The following is a 25,816-nucleotide window of genomic DNA, read 5'->3' on the forward strand; positions in this document are numbered from 1 at the left end:
GTAGTTAATTGTTAGGCCTCTTTAATGAGGTATTCAGTGAGAACTGCTTTGGTAGCCTTAAGAATTCATTACCTGAAGAGTAGAGGGAATTATTTTCTGAATAGATAAGGCGAGAAGGATACGGAAAGAAAAAAGAGTGTTGAATGCAAAAATTCGATGGAATCTCCGCTAAGATGGGTGAAGTGGAACTAGTAATATCTGACCAGGGATGTAAATCTTTGATCTTCCTCAGATAAAAACATCAGTAAGGAGGGCCAGGATTTGTTCATATTTTGTTGGTTTAGCATGAACCAGATGTCCCCAGGTGTTCAAAAAAGGATTGCTTTTTCTGCTCTTGCGCATTCCAGATTTCTTGGGAAATTACAATGGTGTGGAATATGTAGGCATCTAGACAAATTAGGCATGATTTAGTGAGAAGAAACAATCTACCTAGCATATTAGATAGATTAATAGAAATGTTACCAATAAAACACTGAATGCTGCGGTTGGGGAGGCAAGTGAAGCACATTGTATTGGAGTAGAAAATATGTTTGTTTGTTTCTGTCTTGAGAATGCTGAATGCAATCATAAAGTAGAAATAAGAATATTTTCATGCCTTAGTATTAAAAATGTTCATCTTGATTAATATGACAAATAATTTAAGACTACTAGGCCAGTCATATATATTTTGCCTTTCTGAGGGATGGTTACAGATTTCTGTAAAATTGAGTCAGTTGAACAATATGCAACGGTAGTGCATCAGTAATCAACAAAAGGAATAAATTGTACTTTTATGAAAATACTCATCCAAAATATCCAAGCATAATTTTCAAGAAATCATAGAGATCTGAAAAAGTTTGGAGGGAGAGATTATTAAGGAAAGGATCTTTAAGGAAACTTTTGAAGATGAATATTTCAAATGGCTCAGGGAGAGTAAGAGTGAAGAGTATTGGTGTTATGTTTTCTACTTAGAGTTCAATTAAAGTAGTTGTGCCCACTAGAGACAACTGTTCCAGGACACGAAGTTCAGAATGTGATTTAAGAAAATTGCTTACAGTGTAAAGCAGTTACTTGGGGAATAAGGACTGCGATGGGAACGGTGAAGTGAAAGATGGTCAAGTAATGTGCTGAGATCGGGTGGGTGGAACGAGCCAAATTGTGTATCAAAATGATTCGTCTCACATTCTGCAGCTGGTTGGTGAGATTACCAAAAAGACCAAGACTGCAGGAGGTTTAAGAAAAGGCACTGGCAAACATTATATCACCATATCACTTAATACGTGTTCTTTTCAGTTAGTGCCAAGTGTATCTTTGATTGTGGCATAAAACATTTCACATGTTTTTAGAAAATTGCAAATGTACTTTAATTGTCTGCACAGACTAATGTCTCACCTGCATTAAGAGTTTTAAGCTAACTTCCCTTTTTAATTTGTTCTGTTTCCAAATTGTGATTTTTATCTGGTAAGAATAAAAATAACTAGTGGCAACTAATGCAAATATGCCTGCATCTCTATTGTAACTGTGCTGTCAGAACTACTTTTGTAATGTAAAGGTGACAAACATTTCCAAGACTAGAGTTTGATCTTTGTTACTTTTCCTCAAAGATGATGTTCGGAGAGTTGGGTTAAATACATTGCCAGAAGCTGGTCCTGGGGCAATGCCAAGGCTCCAGCCCTGCTGCCCTCAGCACTCACCATGTGGCGCATCTTTACAAGGACACAACTCGTTAGGCCACCCTCATCCAAGCTGTCTTCAGCAACATAGCCACCAATTCCAGCACCACCCAGGTGCCCACTCTACAGTGCCACCAGCAATGCCTTCGTTTCCTGAATCAAACTGTCCTTTGGAAAGACCTGCTATAGTGCCCGCTCCTTGTGGAGCTAATGGAAATGCAGGTGGCCTATATCAGGTTTGTATTCTACTACCTCGTTTATAGAAGAAAAATTGGGCAGGAACAGAATAATAGAATATCTGATACAATAGGAATAATGTTACGATGACAAAAAATGTAATTTATCATGCAACTCGTTTATTTGATGAAAACAGCTTTCAAATGGCAACATTTTGAATTGAATTAATGTGTAAGGTTGCTCCAATTTTAATTGGTAATAAGAATTTTATTATGCAATTGTAAAAAAATTGCAGCTTCAATGGGGAAAAAAAATTGGCTCTGAGCTCTTGCACATTCTTTGCAATTGCATGAAATGCTGTACATTTAATTTATCCGTTGAATCGAAGGAAAGTTAAATGAAATAATTTCACTGTGAAATACCACTAATTCCTACAAAAAAACAATGGTCTTGCAGCCAAGGCAACTGTTTCTTGGAAGAATTAACAACATTAAAATGAGGCATAATGACCTATTAAAAAAACTCTGGTTAACAGTACTAAAGATAAACAAGTGAATATGGAACGTCTGAAGGAGAAATCAAGAGGATAGGAAGCTAAATTGATATGTTACAAGGCAAAATGATTATGAATAATGTAGGTATGGCAAGCAATAATCCAATAAAGGTTCACGCCAATTAAAAGCATGAGAAATATTCCAACTGTAGAGGCTGGACAATTTGCATCACTGTATGGAGTCATCTCTCCAGGCATGTCTTGCAAGACGTTGAGCTCTGCCAAAAAAAATTGTTCTTTAGAAATTGTGCCAACTGTTATGTTTTCTGATAATCTCCAACAAGGGGCAACGAGATAAACTGGAGAAACATAATATGGAAATAAATGAGGTTCACCAGGGCATAAAGTGAAAGAAAATCAATATTAAGAGCTGTGTTTATGTCAGGATAGTCTGTCCCGACTTGTACAGTTAAAGTTTTATTTGGAGAGAAGATAGTAAAGAGTGTTAGACACAAAGTGCTGGAGTAACTTAGTGGGCCAGATAGCATCTCTGAAGAAAAGGGATGAGTTGCAGCATCTCTGGAGAAAACGGATGGGTTATAAAGATAGTAAAAAAGTGTTAACGTTTGTCAATTATTACTATTTTTCAATGCCTAAAGCCACAATTGGTGGACTATAAATGAACATAATAGAAATTATGGACAATGTTATTAACGTGATACGATTTTCATAATTGACATTAATTGTATGTTTTATTTTAAACAGACTGTGCCTGTTGATTTAAGTAGTGGTGCTGTTAGAAGCCATGGAAGTGGGAGCTTCCATGGAACTTCTGCATTTGACCCTTGCTGTCCTGGAAATCCTGCACGAACTGCAGTCTACGGAGCACAAGCAACAGTTGGAACAAGCCAGCCTGTGACTGTCGAAGGATATAGTTCTGGGATGGTAGGACAGACGCAAGGTCAACCACAGCCCCCACTTGCTTCTTGTCGACATTATATACATCCTACCTGTAAGTCTTAGTTTTCATTTTTTTTGCAGTACCATGGGGTTGTTTTATTGAATTCACTTCCAGCATAGGCATCTGACCTGAAAAGGCTTATCTATAAATACAGGAATTGCAAAATTAGTTTTATGTATATTATATAACCATGCTATTTTTTAAGTGTGTGTTTTTAGCTGTAATTATGCTAGGATTTTTTTTTATAACATATTTTGTATGATGATCAAGAGCAGAAACCTCTGCATTTCAATTTGTATCTCATTCTGCTATTCCTGTTTTGATACTGTGGGTAACATGGTGTGCCTGAAATAGCACCACGCTCCAGAATGAATGTTGCTCAGATTCATAGCACTTTATTGTCTTATATACCTTGCCGGTGAAGCTCTGTGAAACAGTATATATGATAATGATAGATACGACAATCTTTCATAACCATTAACATGCAAAACAACAGAATGGTTGTGGTGCAATTTGAAGTAAAGCAAAAAATGAACTCAAGCAATAATGGAATAACTGTATCAAGGGTAAGAGTATACGGCAACAGCTCTGGGAGGGAGTGTGTGAGAGAGGACTTGTTCAGGAGTCTTATAATAGTGGGGCAGAGGTTGTTCTTGAGTCTGGACACAAGAGCTTTCAAGCTTCTGTAACTTGTCCCTGAAGGTAGAAGAGATAAAAGGGAATGGCCATCAAGGCATGTATCCCTGGCGATACTTCCAGTCGCCTTGATGCACTGCAATGTGAAAATGGACTAAATGGAAGGAAGTGACAAGCCTGTGATGGATTGGACTGAGTTTACCAGTCTCTTCAGGTTCAGGCAGTCAACAGCAGACCAGTTGCCATACCAGGCTGAGATACATCACATCAGAATACTTTCTATAGTACATCTGTAGATGTTCGAGTGAATCCTTGCAGATATTTCAAATCTTCTTAGATGCCTAAGAAAGTATTTTCTTCATCATGAATTTAGTGTGAAAGGACCAGGTTGGGTTGCTGGTGATATGAATGCTGAGGGGCTTGAAATTGTTGAACACCTCTACAGCAGCTTTGTTGATAAGTATAGGGTTGTGTTCACTCTCCCCCACTGCTTCTGTTGGTCAACAACCAACTCTTTCATCTTGCTAATGTTAAGCACCAGGTTGATGTTCTGACACCATGACATAATGTTCCTCATAATGAACATAGAAAGCTAATTTGGCTCTGATGCATTTTAGAAAATTCGCATCTACAATTTATTCTCTGGGTTAATTTCCATGACAAATGAGCAATGAAAGCTGGTTAAAGAATTTTCAGCATCCGGTGGCCTTATTTTTCCACAAGGGAGTTGATGAGAAATAATTAGTACAGTCATCAATCTTGAATGGAATTTTCTAAACTCCTTACATGTTCATTCTGCTATGTTTTGGAAATTCTTCTTTTTCCAAGGTGGCTATTTCAATTAGCTGCCAATTCTGATATTATTTATTGTTTCCTTCCAGATGGTCCACTGCCAAGAGCATTGCACCACCAAGCCCCCATCTGCCCACATGCGCATGGAAATCCTCCCCCTCCGCCACAACCCCTTCCCCAACCAGAGTATGCTATTCCACACCCAGTGCACCCTTTCCATCCACAGCTTCCCTCACATCCTGTAACACATACTGTACCACCAGCACCTGCCCCACCTCCGCACCTTCCTGCAACTGCAGCAACAATGCCACACCATCTCCCTACTGCTCCACCCACTCAGCGACTACACCATCATGAAATGCTTCAGAGAATGGAGGCGCAGCGAAGAAGAATGATGCAGCACCCGACGTAAGTCAAATGTTCCTCATAATTATGCCATGCCACCAATTTTCGTTAGTGCACCATAATAATTGGGCATTTATTTTAAGTTCCAAATGTTTTGCAAATTTCCATATGTCTCTTCAAAAAGTAAATGCCAGATTACTTTTTTAATACGTCATCTTTCCAAGCCAAATATATACAGCTCGAGCCACTTAAAGCTTTTCCTTGTTTTGTACATTTATTTTAAATTAAAGCTCAATTAATAATTCAAAATGTAGACATTTAACACCCGGTCTGATTAAATTGAACACTTTTTCTCTGTGTTTACTCACTACATTAGACACGTCAGGAAAGCTAACATTTTCTAGAATTACAAATGAGTTAGGAACTGAACATTTGGCCATTGTATGCATGGCCATTGTAAATATCTGCATACTGTAAGCTGCACTAGATATTTTTTTAAATAAATAGCCACAGCGTCTTTTAAGATTAAAGGATGGGTTGATTAAAGTCTACCACTGCTGAAGATTTCAGCATTTTTTGTGGCTGCCTTCTGATTATGCTGGTGCCACAATCTTGTAGCGGCGCTGTGAAACGGCTGCGGCTCGCCTGCAGTCTGTCTGTTTTTACTTTTTTGTGTTCAGTTAAATTTTTGGTTATTAGGTGGTGTTATGTGTGTGGGGGGGGGGGGGGGGGTGAAACAGGGCGTTCTGTCTCTCCCTTCGGGGGAATGCGACTTTTTTGTCGTATACCCCTTCTCTTCCCCCGCCTGAGCTGAGGCCTAATGGCGGAGCTGGCGGCCTCCAACCTGCGACCAACCTCGAGGATCCGGAGGTTGAGCCAGCGAGGCTGGCCGTCTTCGAGCTGCGGCGACGTTCGGGCAGCGGCACGACTCGGTGCTCCGGTGAGGGCGGACGGCGCGGGGCTGAGACACTCCCGTGCGGGCGGCGCGGCTACCAGCTGGAAGGCGCTCCCGTGAGGGCGGCCTGGGTCCCGGCTGGAAGGTGCTCCGGTGTGGGCGGACCGGCTCCCGGCTGGAAGGTGCTCCCGTGTGGGCGGACCGGCTCCCGGCTGGAAGGTGCTCCCGTGGGGGCAGCCCGGTGCGGGGCTGAGACGCTGCCGTGTGGGCGGCCCGGTGCGGGGCGGAGACGGTGCTCCGGTGGCTGAGGCGGCGTTCTGGCGGCAGCGACCTGAATCCGGGGTTCGGCCGCGGGCCAGTGGACGACATCGTCGGGAGCTCGCAGGGCACAGGCTGGTGCCTGTTTTCCGGAGCTCCCGTGGCAACAGCTGCGTCCGCTGGACTGGAGGGCGGCAGCTTCGACCACCCCCGGGCCGCGGAGCTTGAACCGCGGGACTGACTTACCATCGCCCGGTGGGGTATCGCCTCAGCGCAGAGGGAGAAGAGGAGGGAAGAGACAGTAACTCTAAGACTTTTGCCTCCATCACAGTGAGGAGGTGCTTGGTGAACTCACTGTGGTGGATGTTAATTTGTGTTTATTGTGTGTTGTTATTATTACATGTATGGCTGCAGGCAACAACATTTCGTTCAGACCGAAAGGTCTGAATGACAAATAAAGGATTCAATCAATCAATCAATTCAATTCAATTCAATCAATTAATACTCACAACAGTAAACATTTCCTCACCGCCTTAATATGTTGGCAATTTTGAAGAGTGGCCAATGATATCTTCAACAACCTATTAAAATCTCTGTCAATTAATGGATCGCAGAAAATATTCCAAATTCAGTGACAGCAGTAAATTGAGCAATGGAACAACCCAACCCTCCAACCTCTGCTGCAAAGAGAAATCCCAGCTTTAAATTATGTACCAAAAACAATACAATACCAAAATAGGCCCAAAATGCTGGAGTAACTCAGCGGGACAGGCTGGAGAGAAGGAATGGGTGACGTTTTGGGTCGAGACCCTTGGCCCCCCGAGATTGCATTGACCATCAGATGCCAATTTACTAGAATCAGACATTAATCAAATATATTCTCTTCGAGTTCCTATAATCTCCCCCTAGATTCCACCACACGGGGCAATTTAATCTACTATTGTGCATGGGGTCCTTGATGTGGTCAAGGTAAACTCCAAGTAGACAGCATCGGAGGACAGGATTGTATATCTGTGCCAAGCTCTTTGAGACATTGGCTTTACTAACTGCCTCAGTTTATGACCTGGGACACAATGATATTGTCTCCATTTTTTGTTAAACTCAAATATCATTTGGTATTTAGTAATTGGTAGGATATAAAGCTTTTAAGTTGCAGACATTCTTGATGTCAAAGTAGCTGACTTCTTGATTTTATTATGTAAATATGTGAAAGGAGCTTGCTCTCCAAAGTGATTTCTATGCTAATTAATGCTAATTTCACCCAACCCCTTTGAGGTTCAAAGCTGCAAAGAGCTGCACATTTAACAAGAGAATGTTACTTTCAAACCTCATTTAGAAGATCAAATATCCTATGATATTTGTAATACAATATTTGCATATCTTTTTTAGTCATGCAGCAAGGAAATATTATCTTGTCCTTGAAGTTATATACTTTGCATCCTCGCTGACTAACAATTTTGTTGATATAAGCTGTTAACAAGTTTATTGTCATATGCTCAAGTATGGTGAGATACAGGTACAAGGAAAAATCTTGCATGAGGTTTTGAGAACACAGTGGTTTTCTTTGAATAAGCTGTTGTGTTGTTTCTTCCGCAGTCGAGCACATGAGCGGCCTCCACCACATCCACATCGTATGCATCCTAACTATGGCCATGGACATCATATTCACGTTCCTCAGACAATGTCCTCACACCCACGGCAGCCACAGGAGAGGCCAACATGGTCAGTGGGAAATTCCCCTCTTCAATTTATTCCTGCAACCATTTAATGCCTTAGTTTCCAAGTAGCTGGGGGTAGCAAAGGCTAAGCTTGAGACTGATGCGTTGGTATAATTTATTGAAGATCGGATTTTTTTTAAATATCAGTAAAGTTTGGGTAAATTTAAAAAGGTACAAACAGCAATATTCATATTTTCCCCCTGAAATGGAAAGTGATACTTTTCCTAAAATGTTGACCTTGATTTTAACCAACAACTGCCTTGTATTGCAAGCCTTTTCTGTTTGTGTTATAAATCCCTGCTGGTTATAAACAGATGCACTGTGGCATTTAACATATAATCGTGGTCAGGGAAATACAATAAATTGTTTGTCATTTTTAACAGAAAATGATTAGTTCTGCATGACACTTTAAGTCGGCAGTATCGCACAAGGCCGTAGATTTTAGAATTTACACAAAGAATGAGATCAAATTGCGGATTTTCCCAGATACAGCTGTGGGATTCCATGTGGTAAAAACATAATTTGAACCACTCATTCAGGTTATTGTCCCAGTTAGGTGATTCCAGTCATGATAATCAGCTTCCTCAATTAGTTAATAATTTACATTGCTAAATATTGTATAGACATAGACCTCTTTATTTTTGTAGCAATGAATGATTGTAGAATCTTTTAAATTACTGCAGCTTTAATATTGAGTAAAGAATTAATAAATTTGTGTTTAAACTGTTACAGGGATCTAGGTATTGATCCAGGGGTGACTGCAGCACCATATCCACCAGGTCATCTTCATCCTCACTTGGCTCATTACCACCCTCCTCCACCTCCTCGACTACATCATTTCCCAATTGGAGCATTGCCGTTTATGGTGAGCAAATTAATAGATGATAATCCAATTTTAAAATGATTCTAAATGTGATCATAAACCAGGTTTATGACAATTGCCTTTTCAAGTCACTCCAGCGTAAAAAAATATCAAGAAGATCATTGTAAACTTAAACCCATCTTCATAGAATTCACAGTGAAGATTGTTTTGATGTGCTTTAATTTTTGCTTTGCATTGTAATATCTTGATAAAGTTTGTTTTAAAAGGGTGTCAAACTTGCTACAATCACTCTGCTTTCTGGGTTGTGGTGTGAGATTAGAGGAAAACAGGTTGTGCAGTTACTGTTTTCATTGGTGGCTATTGGTAGAAGCTATTTGCCGTTCGAGCAGCAGGGGGGGAAACAACATTACCATGTTCAATAGATAAGCCAACACTGTGTACTTTCAATCTAAAGCTCTCCCCATTTTGAACCAAGATTATTTTTTTATAATCATTTACCATTTTATGTCAGATGATGTCCTGAGGGATTTTCTTTTCTCTGACACTTTCATTTCAGGTTTCTGCATTCCCCAGAATTAATCCAGCAACATATGTTGCAGAAGTTGGGGGTATCAATTAGATGGCTCCAGGCTAATTAAAGTGCTGATATCCAAATAAATGAACAGATGTTATTCAGCTATTACCTCCATCCAAAAACAGACTCCAGTGGAGAAGCAGTGAATTCTGAGCTGAAAGTCATTGCTCAATATGGGGAATATCTTGCTGAATTAATTATCCAAGTTAATGAGAGATTTGCTGCAGTAGAGAAGACTTTTTAATATAAAATTGAGTACATCAGATATTGCACAGTATCATTCTAAATATGAGATGATCTGACTCAATGACTCTGATTTATTAGTTATTGTCAGGTTTACAGTGATTCTGATTGGGTGGTTCTCAAACAAACACTGTACCAAGCCACAGAGAAAATCTTGTTCATTGATATTCAAAAATGTTGTAAGAAGCTGAATGGTTTTAAGAAAACTAATCAAAAAAAGTGGCAGAAAAAGTAAAAACATGGCATAACATCAGAGCTTTTTTTATTTCCAAAAATAAACTTTATTCAGAATATAAAAAATATACAAAACAAGAACTGTGTAAAAACTCTTCAGATATTCTTGGTCTAAACATTAATTAGTGTCATATTCAGTAGTGTTCGCAACTATCATAAAATCAAGCACCCTTGCCACTCTTGTAGCTCCCTGGCAATGATACCCCTTCTCTTTGATGGGTGAGCCTACTGGACTATGCCCCCTATGTCCAGCAGCAGAAGGATCTTAGACTGTGATCCACCTCCACAGAGTCTAAGCAGTAACTGAACCCAAGCTTCAGCTAGTCCCTCAGCACATACTCCTGAAGTCTGGAATGAGCCAGTCGGTGACATTCCCTGTCAGACATCTTGCTCTGCTCCATAGCCAACAAGTTTTGGGCAGACCAGACACCATCTTTCACCAAGTTGATGATCTTCCAGCAGCACTCGATGACGATCTCCGAATTTGTCCCTGGGAACAGCCTGTGAATCAAAGAGTCCTCCGTTACAGAGCTGTTTGGGATGAATCACGACAAGGTCCCCGGCATCATTCTCAGCCCTTCTTTGCAAATCCACACTCTGTGGTGGGCAACCATCCCCTCTACGTAGCAGCCGTCCCGATGGCAGCATGCATCAGTAGTAAGATTCTGATAGTGCCGGGAGGATCTGACTGAGAGGGCCCCGCTCACTGTCAGTCTAGCATGGTCTTAATGCTTTAGATTTTAGAGAAAGCGTGGAAACAGGCCCTTCGGCCCAACAAGTTTGCACCGACCAGCAATCACGCCATACACTAGCACTATCCTACATAGTATTTACAACTATAGACTGAGACAATTTACAATTTATTTTACCTAAATCAATTTGCCTACAAACCTGTACGTCTTTGGAATGTGGGAGGAAACCGGAGCATCCGGAGAAAACCCACACGGTTACAGGGAGAATGTACAAACTCCACACACACAGCACCCGTAATTGGGTTTGAACCCCGGTCTCTGGCACTGTGAGGCAACGACTCTGCCACTGCAGCACAGTGCTGCGCTTGTGGTGATGAGGCATTTTGCCAGACAAACTGGGCCGTCCGCTCAGGGATCCATGCCAGGGAATACATCGAGTCCTTGTCCTGTAGTGTCTGCATGATATTCCGTGCTGACCACTGCCTGATGAACTTGTGGTCCGAGGTGTTTGTCCGGAAGAACTTTTCCACAAAGGACAGGTGGAGCAGCAATGTCCAACTAACTGGCACATTGCATGGCTCAATGTCAGGCCCATCTTTCGCAATACCAGGGGCAGGTCGAACCTCAGCAGGTAATGACCATCATTGCCCATGTGCTTTGGCTCTACGCACAGCCCAATGCAGCCACACACAAAGGTGGCCATCAGGATGAGGATGGCATTGTCTGCTGACTTTGCCCCCATTGCCTGCCGACTTTTACTCTGTGTCCCTATGGACTGCTCCATCTTTGATTCCCCAGATGAACTGCTAAAGTCGCCTGTACTTGCCTGTTAATCGGGAATTCGAAAATCAAGGCGTTATTGGAGGATTATGGGTTTGAGATTACTCAAATGACAAAGGGTGGGTCCAGGGATGAACTTGAATATGTAGATAAGTATTAAAGATTCATGGCGTTGAAACAACTGGGAATCTTCAGCTTGGGTTCAGATAGAATGAGAACAGTCTGGTTGGGCCCCGTAAACAGATATTTACTGACATGCCATATATTGAGCTCTCTGATGAATACATCAAGATTCTAACTGATCATTTTATTTGTGTGCATTTATATACGATCACTCATCTGAACCTGAAATCCATCCAAATTCCAGAGACAATGACCAATTTCAGGAGGCAGATTGCTAATGGGGCTTTAAGTATTTTAATTAATGAGACGGTGAAAGAGAGAAAATCATAAATGTAAATCACACTTTCCATATCTCCACTTGTGTGGCATTTACCACCCAAAAATTGTAAATTAAATGCTGTATGAAAACTTATTGTTTTTAAAACTAGGTTGATAACCTTTTCAGAATGAGAAGCAGATTTGTGGGAATTAGTTCACCCTTTGAGCTACACCAAGCAGCTGAACACTTTGGCACAAGATTGTTCAAAGGTCAGAACTAAGCAAGGGGTGGTGCTGAAAATATTTTTCAACTCAAATCAGAAACTTAGATTAAACACATTTTTCAAAACTTTGAAATATGGTTTCATTTTTGGTTCTGATTTTAAAATTAAAGCTTAATTATATATTTAGGAAACCAGCAACTTTATTCTAATACTATTGATCTGTAAATAAGTCATTTTGAAATCTGGCCAGGTCCATGAAATTAGCTGAATGGTTTCTGCTTCATTTCCTAAGATTTCTACTCCTCATAGTTGGATTAACGTGCTGGCCAATTCTTGATTACTTAAGTGACTTAAGCTGCTTGGGATCTGCAAAAGGAAAAGTATAGCAAGCAAAACAAAAACAGAAAAGTACATCAGGTCAGTTTGTTACTGTGGAGATGAGAAACATTCTAGATGCCAACCTTTTTAATGTTTAGATTCAGTGATTAAACATTTTAGTAATTTTAAATCTTTTCCCAAACTCGGCTATAAATTTTCAAGAGGAATTCCATCATTAGAAAGTTAGTAATGCAAGTTCTCAGTCATACTTGGTCAGGTGCTGTTTCGAAACTCCCAGGACTAAACTAGCAAATGTAAATTGCTTAAATTTGTTTGGCAGTCTTCATGTATGAGAGCTTCTCAGGAGGCATTTATAAACAAAGGTTCACTTGGGCAATGGAAATTGTGAGACCATGATTGAGGAAAGCATTTAGGTGGAGTGCTTCTGACTTGTGAAACAAGTGGGGTAGGACTGATCGGTGATAAGAGAAAGTTTTGTAAAACTAAGATAGAGACAAAATGCTGGAGTAACTCAGTGGATCAGGCAACATCTCTGGAGAAAAGGAATAGGTGACGTTTTGGGTTCAGACCCTTCTTCAGACTGAGAGTAAGACAACAGGGAAAACAAGGTTTATTTGCCATAGGACTGGCCACAGTTGGTACATTTAAAGGTATGGGCACTGAGCTGTATTACAGACACTGAGAGGGGATGTTTTGAGTTGCAGTAAACTAGGAAAGAAAAGCATATGAAGGAACTTGAAAATGAGAAGTCAAATTTTATGCGCTGGGCGATGGAAAGTCTTGAAACGTGTCAACAATGGATGGAGTGGCACTATCTAATCAGCTTGCTTTTACCCAAAGTGACAAAATTATGACACATCAGCAATATCCACTAAGCACGTTATTTAAAATATGTCCACTAAATTAGCCACGGCATGTTGGTAAATGCAGTTTTCTTATGTAAGACATTATGAACAATGTTGGCTTGGAAAAGACACTAGCTGTTTCTGGCCAGCCTTACGTAATTGTGAAGACTTGCTGGTAAACAATAATATAGACATTTTAATCCATCTGAAGTCCATGTCCCCTGGAAGTGCTGCAAAACCAGACAAATTCCTGAGAAAGAGTCCTGGTTATGCTTTTCTCCCAGGACTCCCTGGCACTCTTCAAATTCAAAGCTAGTCAGAAAGACTCGGATTATCCTGACAATCTATCCAATGTTAACATCTGAACTCAAAAGCAGGCTCAGCTAGTGTTTAAAGAATTTCTATCCACTGTGTGAACTTGTGGTCTGAACCAGTTTTCTACTATTTTTGGGCCAGGAACCATTTTCTAACAAGAGACATAAGAAACTACAGAAACACCAGAATCTTGAGCAAAAATCAAAGTGTAGGAGGAACTCACGGGTCAGAGCATTTGTGGGAAGGAATAGACAGACGATGTTTTGGGTTGGAACCCTTCTCCATGATTCCGACCTGACATGTCGTCTGTCAATTCCCTCCACAGATACTGCCTCACCCGCTGCATTCTTCCAGCACTTTGTTTGTTTGCTCAACCATCTTCTGACACTTGTACAGCTTAAAATTGTTACCTAGACTAAACTAATCTATTTAATTTAAATAAACTCGTATACATTCAGATACTTTTACCTTATATAATTCTACCTTGAGAAGTATCAAAATACTGTGTGGGAGAGAAAATTTGGGCTGAGGTATTTTTAGCAATACCTGACCGGGGTCTTGTACGAGGTCAAAATAGTACATGTACTAGTACATAGAGATACAGCATAGAAACAGTCCCTTTGGCCCACTTAATGTACCAATCATTAATCACCCATTTACACTAATTTGACATTCATTCAATTTTTATTCCCTTCAGCTACGCCCAAATTCTACTCACACCTACACACACGGAGTAATTTACAGTGTCTGCATATTATTGAGATATGGGAGGACTACAGAGCATCCAGGGGAAATCCAAGCAGACATAGAGAGAACATGTCACCTTTACTGGCGCACACACTCGCAGGCAAACACACCATAAATCTTTCGCTGTACTAATAGGTGCTGGCTCGAAGGGCCGAATGGTCTACTCCTTCACCTATTGTCTATTGTCTAAAAGCAGCAGCCCTAGCTCCATTTCTTAAGAGGCTGTCCCACTTGGGTGATCTAATTGGCGAGTTTAGAAGAGTTAGAAAAAATGACATGTTGAAGACCTCCTTCGACTATGTTGAAGACCAGTTTCGACTAGCTATGACTAACTTCGGGAAAATTGGACACTGAATAGTGGAGAGTGAAGACGACCTCCTTCGACCTCCCTTCGACTATGATGAAGACTATCTTCGACTACTTTCGACTACCCTCGATTACCTATAACTAACTAGCCGACCTACTACGACTAAACCTACGAGTAAAAAAGTATCAATTTTTTCCATGGCGACCTTTTTTTACTCGCGGGCATTTTTTAACATATTGAAAAAACCGCCGCGAGCTAGCTGAGGCCTCGAGTACGTGGAGACCACTTTCGAGCATGAAGGAGAGTTACGAAGACCTCCTACAACCTCGTGTCGACAATGCTGCGAGTATGAGTCGAGGGCAAACTCTCCAGAACTCGCGGATTGGGTCGCCCAAGTGGGACAGGCCCTTTAGTACCACCAGTGATCAGTCTCAACATTAAATTCCATATGTAATTCTTATCTTGCCTCAATATTTCCAGGCTCTTGGAACTTTGCTGGCACCCATGTCACTAATCATTTGGAGGTCTGAATATCTAAAATAATATGTGCTGAGGTTCCTTCTTCATAAATTCCTTCTTTCAAAAATAACTCCTAACTCCTGGTAGATATCCATAATGCTTCCCTTACCCTCTTAAGTAATCACATGTTGTACCCTGGTAATTCTCTTCAGCATCTTTCTCATTACTTATGTCAGTCTTTTGGGCAGAGTGATGCTCCAAAAAGTAAGGATATTTGGCACGTCTCCAACTTGCTCAGCAGATTAAGGAAATTTGGCATGTCTCCAATGACACTTACCAATTTCTGCAGGTGCATAGTAGAAAGCAGCCGAGGGGGATGCAACATAATTTGTTTTGGCAAATGCTATGGCCAAGGCTACAAGAAATTGCAGAAAGTTGCAAAGCAGCTCAGTTCATCATCTAAACCAGTCCCGTCCCCACCCGCCCCGTTTCGCCCTCCCCGCCCCTCCAAATTGGCTGTATCCACTCTTCATATAGCTCAGGACACCCGCCATGATCAAGAACTATGGTCATTGCCTCTGCTTTCTTCATCCATTAGACAGAAGATAAAAAACCTTGAAAGCACACACCAACTATTTCCGTAGCTGTTACATTATATTCTCAAATGTTTCCTTTATCTTTTTTGCACCAACTGCTGTCTCTGTGTATGGTTTGATTGTACTCATGTATAGTATGATTTGCCTGGGTAGCATGCAGAACAAAGTTTTTCACTGTATCTCGGTACACATAACAACAAAAAAACAATTAGAATGAATTTGGTATCAACGTTATGACAAGAAAAGGAGCAGCAGCCACTCTCATGGAAGTGTGGTTGCCCACCTCGTGGATATGTTGTTTTACCCACATCTAAGTTTTTAATTATTTATCTATGTTTTAAAAAAAACATTTCAATCAATTTTATACACGCCTGACTTTCCAGAACTTTAAAAAATAATTGAAAAGTCCCTTTACAGCATCTGACAGTCAGGAAGGCTCAAGTTGTTAGTGGGTCTCATTTGATGCTTTCTCCTGCTGCAGACCCAACAACATCTTGCCTAATATCTGTTGAATGCTGAAGGTCAACTCACTCAGTTCAGTACAAACCAAAAAATGTGTGGGTCTCATAGAAACATATAAAATTCTGACGGGATTGGACAGGCTAGATGCAGGAAAAATGTTCCCAATGTTGGGGGGAGTCCAGAACCAGGGGTCACAGTTTAACAATAAGGGGTAGGCCATTTAGGACTGAGATGAGGAGAAGCTTTTTCAGCCAGAGAGTTGTGAATCTGTGGAATTCTCTGCCACAGAAGGCAGTGGAGACCAATTCACCAGATGTATTAAAGAGAGAGTTAGATATAGCTCCTAGGGCTAATGGAATCCAGGGATATGGGGAAAAAGTAGGAACAGGGTACTGATTCTGGATGATCAGCCATGATCATATTGAATGGCGGTGCTGGCTCAAGGGGCCGAATGGCCTACAGCACCTACTTTCTATGTTTCTAAGCAGTGAATCCAGGTGAACGGCTAGGTCCATGTGGATCCAAATCCAGATGTTTACTGCCTAATCAATCTACGAACAAGGATATACAATAGTTCACATCCAAAAAGTTCAATTTTTTATGATACATAAAATCGATCATTATGAATTACAGGCATATGTGTAACCTCAAAAAATTGCTCAAGAGTTTCCTGTAAACACGATGCTTTTTAAACAAAATCTTGATACTGCAAATATAACCTTAAATTGAAATATTGTGATATTTCATCTCAACAAATACTTTTTTTTGTTTTGTATAGGCTGTACCTCCAGACATGGCAGGCTATCCTCATATTCGCTACATTTCCTCAAGGATTCCAGGATTCAGAGCCACCTATGAGGTTGGTATAACCACGACAAGAAATACAATATGTTAAAGTTGACCTGGTTTTATATTTAAATGTGAACATTTAACAAAATAAATATTCTTTCTTTCATAGGACTTACTACATTTAGAAGAACGACTGGGTAATGTTAATCGAGGTGCCTCACAGGGTACAATTGAGAGATGCACGTACCCACATAAATATAAAAAGGTAAAACATTTCTCATTAATTTTCAATTTATATTATAAAAATTGCCTTTATATACAACACAAATTATAAGCAAACAAGTTGAAATTATTATTGTATATGTTTTGTGATTTATTTGATTAAACCATCTGACAAATTTGAATTTGTGGTAACAAGGCGATAACTGACTTACAGAGGAAATTGCAGTATAAACAGGAGGATGAGGATGGAATAGAGGATGATACAGAAGAGAAATGTACAATCTGTCTATCTATTCTAGAAGAAGGAGAAGATGTTAGGTAAGATGGCTATGTCAAACAAATTATCTCTGTATAAATCTGTGCAAGCATTTCTAATAGTCTGTGGTAGACTGTTAATTGATTAATTAAAAACAATTCCATGCCAAAAGAAAACATAACTAACTGACAAGCAGATACAAAAGAAGATAATTTGTGGAGAACATTTTCCTGTTGATAAACTGTGTTGTGTGAATTGGACCTTTCATTGCATTGCACCTTATTGACCAATAATACAATTCCTTTGCACACAATTGTCTTTGATCTTGCTGTAAATCAATATTTAAACTAAAATGAAAAAGTCCATTATCAAGAACCTTATGAACTAGTTTATACTGTCTGCTCGGCAATGATGTCCTTGCCTTGCTTCAAGGAAACTTGGTTGTGATGACTGTAGGTTGGGGGGAGGGTCAAGATTTGATTTTGTCTGCTTTTGTTATCATAAGTATATGTATCTGATAAATGTGCCTGCTTTTGTTTCTCATTCTTAGGAAAACTATTAAATGCTAATTTGAACAATGTATATTTTAGATGTATTACTCTTGTTTACTCCAACGAAAACAGATTCTTAATAACCATGATCCTTAAAAACTATCAAATATAATTGTAGAAAATGATGGCAAGCCTTAATTTAAAAAAATGATCAGGAGAGTTCTTCAATCTATAAAAATGGGAAATATAAACAAGTAGTTAAAACTTTGATCGGCAAGTTATACCTGGTTCAAATGTTAAATTGATATTTTCACAAGACCGTTTTTATTTAGAGTATTTAAAAGGGCAAGTAAAAATGTGTGAATTTAATATGGAAGGATATGTCTGATGATGATACAATACATCTAAATACCTTCTGACCAGTGGTTTTGTTTGCCCTATTTCTTGCAGACGGCTACCCTGCATGCATCTTTTTCATCAAGTGTGTGTGGACCAGTGGCTGACTACCAACAAGAAATGCCCCATCTGCAGAGTGGACATTGAAGCTCAGCTGTCTGCAGACAGTTGACATCTCATTAACTCTTCTCAGTACTGCAGTCAACCAAAGATGGCATGAATAACCTGCGCAGATTCAAAAGCATTGAACCTAGAGTGCGGCTAAGCCACATAGTACAATTTATGCTAGGCCTACAATGATATTTCAGTATAGAGTTTAAATTTTAATGTATTTATGAAGCTTTTTTATGTGGCTTTTTATGTTTTTCCAAGTCATTTTATTTTGCATGGTTCCTTGGATTGCATTTCTTTGCACATAACGGGCTTTGTGTCCTAGGACTTGCAGACAAGATTAGCTGCTCTGGGTAGAAACAAAGTCATTTTCATGATGCCTTGCTTTACTGGAATAGAATATGTCATCAGTCACTAACCCTGGACTTTAATTTAAACATTTATACTAGATTGTGTATATAGATTGTGATCTGTTCATTAAGGAGGAATATCAAGACATTCCGTGATTAGGAAAACGACTGCTGTATTGTAGAAACTCATCACACAGCATACAATCAGTTGAAGGGATCTTATCCCAACCAATTGCCATTGCAAGAAATATGTATCCAACCATATAAACTCTTTAGGTTTGTAATAAAAATCCATTCTTGTTTGGCACAGTGATAAATGTAATTTTTAAGAATGTCAATATTCTATGAGACTAACAGGCTGACAAATTTAACTTCAATGTTTTCATTCACTCTGATTTATTTTGGTTTCCCTTTTCTTTACAATTTTAGCTGTTTGGCTGCCATTAAACAGCTCTAACAAACACTAATGTTAAGTAAATCAGCTGTATTGCGTATACTTGCACATCTGATGATTTGTAATGGTGAGCTAGTCAGATTGTAGAACAAGGTTCCAGATGAATTCATCAATGAGCACATCTAGGTAATGAATTTGAAGACAGATTACAGAATAATGGCTGTTAAAGATTCAGGTGAAATGTTGGAATGCAGTACTAATGGCAGGTATCCATGCATTCACATATTTGTAAAGGTCCCTGGATGCATTTTTCAGGATGACTTAGTTTTAAAGTTAATAAAGATAGTTAACTCCATGTGTGTTTGTATTTCTTTTCCATCTAAGTGTACGCCCAATTCAGCAACTGTTTCTTGCTTTCCATTTGGGTCAACTATCACTTTTTGATCTGCACCATTGTTTCTGCATGGAAGGAAACGAATGCTGGAGATTCCACTGTACAATGATCATCAAAAACTAGTTCAACATTAGTTCATTGTGTCTGTGATCTGCCATTTTATAATCCCAAATTGTTGCCGTATTATCTGATAAGGAAACTGATCTGGAAAAAAACCACTGCCGATGTTGAAATTCAACTGCATGAATATTAAAATGCAAACCCTGAAGTTATTGTGCTCGCTATTTTAATAATTTTTTGCTTCTCAAATTAAGTAAACCATCCCAATAGGATGATGAACAATGGGTTCAATCATGGGTTAAGCCATTGCATTTCCACAACATAATATTAAGCCCATTATGTTTCAAATATAACAGCCAGTGAAAACTAAAATAAAAAAACTACACTAAATAATTGAGCAAACGTACGCTGTTTTGAAGATGAAACCATCAGACAAGTGCAATAAGGCAATAATTGAACATTTAATTATTCTTATTATTGATAACATGAAAATTGATCAATCATTGGAAGGCCTCAGTGTTGGTTTGAACTAACCAAGTATGGGTTTAGCTCTTGCATTCAGTGTTGCCCAGGGGATGCATTCAGTGGCACAAATCAGTCAACTGATTAGTCATTTTGCAGTATCTTGGCGTTCTTCCCCATCCACTGACAAAAGCAGTTGCATGTTTTTGCCACAGGATACTTGTCAGCAACATCACCCAATGAAGAGGCTTACTCCAAGCTTCTGCTGTTGAAGGCTTCATGCTCACAAGGGGGCAATAGCTTCAACTATGAGTGCATTTTAGGCCATGTGGCAATCTTTGATCACTCACTTACAGGACTTTGAGCCTTTCATTTTCCATATTACTGAGTGTCTCTCCGAAAATGGATTCACACATTCCAGGTTAAATATAATTCAGTTCCCGATAACAACACATTATACTCTGACTTTTTTTCCTTGGTTTACTTGAGGTAAGAGATAAAAGAAAACCTTTTATGAAGCTCCCTTGAAAGCTTACAATTGTACCAGGCCATACGGAAGATCTAATATTCCATTACTACTGAACAAAAGAATAACAATTAAGATTGTCATTTTCTTTCAAAAGTTGTTCGCCATCTGTTGTCTAACAAGGGTAATGACACTGCAGAGAAGCAGGAAGTGTATTTGAATATAGTCGCAAGTTGGTTTATAGTACCAAGGGAGGCAACTATGCTGCTACATTTAGAGCGGGGGGAAAAAGTGCTGGAGGAACTCAATTGGCCAGGCAGCATCTGAGGAGGGAAATAGACGGTTGTGTTGGATCGGGACCCAAGATCTAACATCTTTGGACTTGAGAATGGGAGAATATTGTCAGCGATTCATATTTTAATGTAGTTGTTTTTCAGGTATTTGATGTTGTAAGGGGATTGAGATCCGCCCTCAAGCTCTTCCAGGATAAAAGCTAATTGACTTTAACATTGATGGGCTGGCTAACCACAACGTAAAACTGGTCTGTGGGAGGGCAATGGGGAAAAAACAGCTGGGAAATTCCTCTCTCTAGTGGTCATTTCCATTTAATTTTGGTTTGAAATTTAGCATTAAAAGTAATCCGTCTCTCAAAGAAAAAAATTAGCACTGAGATTAGCAAAATTTCCATTCCTGAGAAAATTTGCATTGTAACAATTTTTGCAAATGATTGAAATACACAGTACTTATTAGGTTGTATTTAATCTCATGGTTTAATTTCCCTTTGAGTCTCAAAATAAATACATTGTATCTCAGACCAGATTGATTTCCCCATTACAAATGTGATTTCCAAAACATTGAAGCTGTATCAAATGTGTATGCTAAGCCCCATAGCACTTTTTATCCCCTGAAGAATGAATAACTAAGTTTTGTTTTTCTGTTCACTAGATTATAGGTTTTTAAATTATTGCCGGTTTTATATGGATGTAGCTGTTACCTACCAGCAATACTAGACGTGCCAACCAATATATTGCCATTTTCAATTTAAAAATGTTGTACAATATTTAGTGTGAATATCATCAATTTTATTCCAAACTCGTAAAATATTTTATGAAAGAAAATCATTATATGTACTTGATTCAATAAGACAATATGTTCTGGGGTGGGCGGTTAAATGATACATTTCTCATTGCTATTTTTGTTGTAAACTTCCCCATTTTTTAATTTGTTGCTTGCTACATTTCGTGCAGTATAATTTATCCATTTATACTTATTACAATTGGCTTCTAAAGGGCGAATGATCACAATTTTATTCCAAGTGCAAGTTGGAAAATAAATGCCTTGATAGTTTGAGTGTTATTTGGATAGGCAGTTGGAAACTCAATTACTGCCATTTAATAGGGTGCCACATTTTTTAATTATGGAAACTATTGCCACCCATGCTATTCATAGAACTTTAGATGTGCTGTCACAAACTTCTCCATTTGGGTAAATATGATGATTCCAGCTATGTGACATTGACTTTTGCTTAATTTATTTACAAAACTCTTGGGTCGTGAAATTGCCTTTATCATATCCTTTCTGAGTTTTAAAAGCAAACATTTGAGAGCAAAAATTTTGAATTTAATTAATTTACTTTGTGCAGAAGAATTAGTTATTGCTTGCTAATCTTTATCAATAATTTATTTTTAAAAATCATATCACCATCTTAAAAAATGGATTAAAGATTTTTTTTAATTCGTTTTTACTGTATTTGCAAGTAGAGGATGTCTCAAAAGAGTTTCCACCTAATAACTTTTTGAGAAATATTGTCTGTCATGATAGTAAGTGCAGAAAGGTTCCTCCACCAAATGATATGATCAGAAACTTCTTATTGATGAAATGCTATATGATCTTTTATAAAAGAGCAATTTGATTTTCATTCATTAGTAACTTACAAAAATAACATTATCCATTTAGTTAGAACCATGAAGTGAGGAGGATATTATTGTGCTGGCGGGGTATTCCTCTGGCCAATAACTAGTAAGAAGGAAATGTTTAATTTAGAGATACAGCATGGAAACAGACCCTTCTGCCCACTGAGTCCACACCGAGCATCAATCACCCATTCACACTACCATGTCATTCCCACTCACACCAGGGGCAATTTTACAGAGCCCATTAATCTACAAACCTGCACATATTTCATATGTGGGAGGAAACCATCATGGTCACTGGCAGAATGTGCAAAATCCATAGCCCCGAATCAGGGATCTTTGGTGCTGTGAGGCAAAAGCTCTACTGTGTTGGCCTAACTAGAGCAAATCAGCTGAAAATATGTAGAGTGTTGATATTGGGGACCACAATCACCCCAATATTAATTTGGATGAAGTTGCAAAGTGAAGGAAATGTTTCCGATAAGTACTCAGGAGAACATTCTTACTGGTATGTTTTTCTGACCCAGTGAGGACAGAGGCATTGCATTGTCTGGTTTAGAAGATGAGGTGACCTCGGTTTATAACATGTCACTGTGCGAACATTTGGAATGTAGGTACACACAAGGATTAGACTAGCAACGGCAAAGGGCTGGAGCAATCTGAAGTAGAACTACTCAAGTGGAGGAGGGTTAACTTCAAATGTTGAAGAGAATCTGACCAGTTTGAAGTGGCTCTGAAGATTTTGGCTAATATTAGGGAAGGTCTTTAAAGAGATATTTGAAGTACCTGCTAAGCACACTCCTACAAGGGGAAAAAAGGTAAGTGGATGAAAAACCATTGTTCTCTGGGCAACTGTATGATGCATTTCAGGTGAACAATTCAAGTGACAAGACAATAGAATCAGTAATGCATAGATAGCTAAGGACCAAGGGCTGTAAATGGGATTAAAATACATGTTTAAGAAGGAACTGCAGATGCTGGAAAATTGAAGGTAGACAAAAATGCTGGAGAAACTCAGCGGGTGCAGCAGCATCTATGGAGCGAAGGAAATAGGCAACGTTTCGGGGGCCGAAACCCTTCAGACTGATATGCGGGTGGGGGCGCGGCAGCGGGCGGGAAGAAGAATTATCAACTGCGATGGAGATAGTGAGGTCAAGAAATGGTAGGGAAGTGTCGGAAATGGTCCAGGTGTATTTGAGTGCCAGATGGAAGTTAGTGGTGAAATGGATGAAGTCAGTGAGTTGTGTGGGTGCAGGAGGTAGGACCAATGCAGTCGTTGATGTCACGGAGGTAGATGTCGGGGATGGGGCCCTGGTACGTCTTGAACAAGGATTGTTCGACGTACGTTACAAAGAGGCAGGCATAGCTATGGCCCATACGCGTGCCCATAGCTACGCCTTGTATTTGGAGGAAATGGGAGGAGTCAGACAAAATGTTATTAAGGGTAAGGACCCGCTCGGCTAGGCGGAGGAGAGTATCTGTAGGCGGGGATTGGTGGGTTCTCCGGTCGAGGAAGAAACGGAGGGCTTTGAGACCCGCCTGGTGGGGAATGGAGGTGTAGAGTGACTGGACGTCCATGGTGAAGATGAGATGGGGGCCTAGAGAACGGAATTCCTGGAGACGACGGAGAGCGTGTGAGGTGTCACAGTTTAGTAGACACGTGTTCAATGTTATTTACAGCTCAGACTGAGAGACGTGACCCTCTTGCTCCTCCATCTTGCAGAGACTAACTGAGGCACTCAACACTTCCGGGTTTTATAGTCCGTCCGGAAGGGGCATGGCCTTCAGGAGAGAGAATCTCAACATTTTTTAAACACTAATAACTCTTTTATTTTTCATCAATAGGAAAAATCCTCTTGTCCTGCGCAGCGGAGAGGGACTGAGTAAGATGGCCAAAAAATCACAGCCGTAAGTGGCAGCATTTTTTCTAAAATCAATATACAGAACAACAGGAAGTGGTCAAGATCAGACTTTTAGTAATATATAGATATGATGGGTCAGATGGAGGATTTTTTTTAAAGATGTAGAGAGGCAAGTTTTTTTTATTGCAGTGGATGGCAGGTGTCTGGAACATGCTACCAGGGTGGTGGGGGTAGAAGCAGATATTGCTGCTTAAGAAGCTTTAGGATAGATCCATGAATATGTAAGAAATAGAGGAATATGGAGCATGTCCGGACAGAAGGGATGAGTTGAATTTGCCATCATGTTCGGCACAGATATTGTTGGCTGAAAAGCCTGTTCCTGTGCTGTACTGTTCTTTGTTACATCTTAGGTTTTGCAACAAAGACATGAAATGCAAAAGCAAAAGTTGAAACTTTATAAAACACCGCTGATCCCAGTTGGAATGTGGCAGCCATTTTTTTAGATTGAAGGGAAATTTAAGATTTAAGGGAGTGCAAAATATATTTAATAGGATATTTCTAAGAGTGGGGTATTTTAGCCAGAGGGATGGATTGGAGGAGCTGCGGTTGTTTCCTCGTTGACAACAAGATTGAGAGGAGATTTGAATAAAAGCTGTGCAAAATCATTATATATTTGGACAGTAAGTAAGAAAAGCAGATGGGTTTTTGAGGTATCCTTGCCAACCTCCATCCCTTAGCCAATAGTATTTAAACATCATCCGGCATTCATCTCACTTCCATTTCTTGGAACATGGTGTTCACAGATGGGACGCCAAATTTCTGTCTCTAAGATACTAATGTGAAGGACATTAGCGTGCAATGAAAAATGCCTTCACATTGCCAATTAATAGTATTCCACAGGACATCAATGAATGCCACATTTAGTTTAGAGATAACATGTGGAAACAGGTCCTTCGGCCCACCGAGTCACACTGAAGATCAATCACCCGTACACTAGTTCTATGTTATCCTACTTTTGCATCCTACACATTAGCGGCAATTTACAGAAGCCAATTAACCTACAAACCTGCATGTCTTGGGAATTACATTGTATTGTCATGAAAAACAACTTCAATATGTACTAAAAAGTGATACAATAAACCACTGCAAGAACTTTGAAATTCTGTGATGATATCAAAGGTACTATGTAAATGTAGTTTCTATTCACTGGATCAAGAACAAATAGTTTTGTTTATTGTCACGTGTACCAAGGTACAGTTAAAAGCTTTTGTTGTGTGCTAACCAGTCAGCGGAAAGACAACGCATGATTGCAATTGAGCCATTCACAAAATACATGATAAAGGGAATAAAATGAATAACATATTTATTTATGCCTATTCTAAGCAAACATTAGACATTAGGAACTTTTTTTCATGACCATTGCAAGACAGCAGATTGTGCTTGAACCAGCAATGAAGAAGGGTCTCTTGACCCGTAATATCACTTATTCCTTTTCTCCAGAGATCCTGTCTGACCCCCTGAGTTCCACCAGCTTTTGTGTCTATCTAAGGGCTGAAACCAGCTGGTTAGCAGCACAAAGCAAACTCCAGGGCAAATGCCTGTTGAAACTGAGGCTGGTTAGACCTGAGCCATGAACAGCACTGTGAGGGACAAAGGTTTCTCACTAATAAGTTAAGTTACATTGTTTTAAATATGTCAAGTC

General features: G+C 39.6%; 1 protein-coding gene across 2 annotated transcripts in view; it reads left to right on the forward strand.

Annotated features, from left to right (window-relative positions):
• Nucleotides 1–19,312, forward strand: part of rnf111 (ring finger protein 111) — a 67,094-nt gene extending 47,782 nt beyond the window's left edge. Inside the window, exons 6-14 of one of the 2 annotated variants that reach the window (XM_033050686.1) lie at nucleotides 1,584–1,888; nucleotides 3,088–3,334; nucleotides 4,801–5,119; nucleotides 7,806–7,931; nucleotides 8,660–8,792; nucleotides 16,727–16,807; nucleotides 16,907–17,002; nucleotides 17,156–17,277; nucleotides 18,157–19,312. In XM_033050686.1, coding sequence (XP_032906577.1) covers nucleotides 1,584–1,888; nucleotides 3,088–3,334; nucleotides 4,801–5,119; nucleotides 7,806–7,931; nucleotides 8,660–8,792; nucleotides 16,727–16,807; nucleotides 16,907–17,002; nucleotides 17,156–17,277; nucleotides 18,157–18,274 — 1,547 coding nt within the window. In that variant the 3' untranslated portion in view covers nucleotides 18,275–19,312. The remainder of the gene's footprint in view (nucleotides 1–1,583; nucleotides 1,889–3,087; nucleotides 3,335–4,800; nucleotides 5,120–7,805; nucleotides 7,932–8,659; nucleotides 8,793–16,726; nucleotides 16,808–16,906; nucleotides 17,003–17,155; nucleotides 17,278–18,156) is intronic. The other variant, XM_033050687.1, reaches the window with a different exon arrangement.
• The last annotated feature ends 6,504 nt before the right edge of the window (nucleotides 19,313–25,816 follow it).

This window comes from Amblyraja radiata, chromosome 34, assembly GCF_010909765.2.
Source record: "Amblyraja radiata isolate CabotCenter1 chromosome 34, sAmbRad1.1.pri, whole genome shotgun sequence".
NCBI lineage: Eukaryota > Metazoa > Chordata > Chondrichthyes > Rajiformes > Rajidae > Amblyraja > Amblyraja radiata.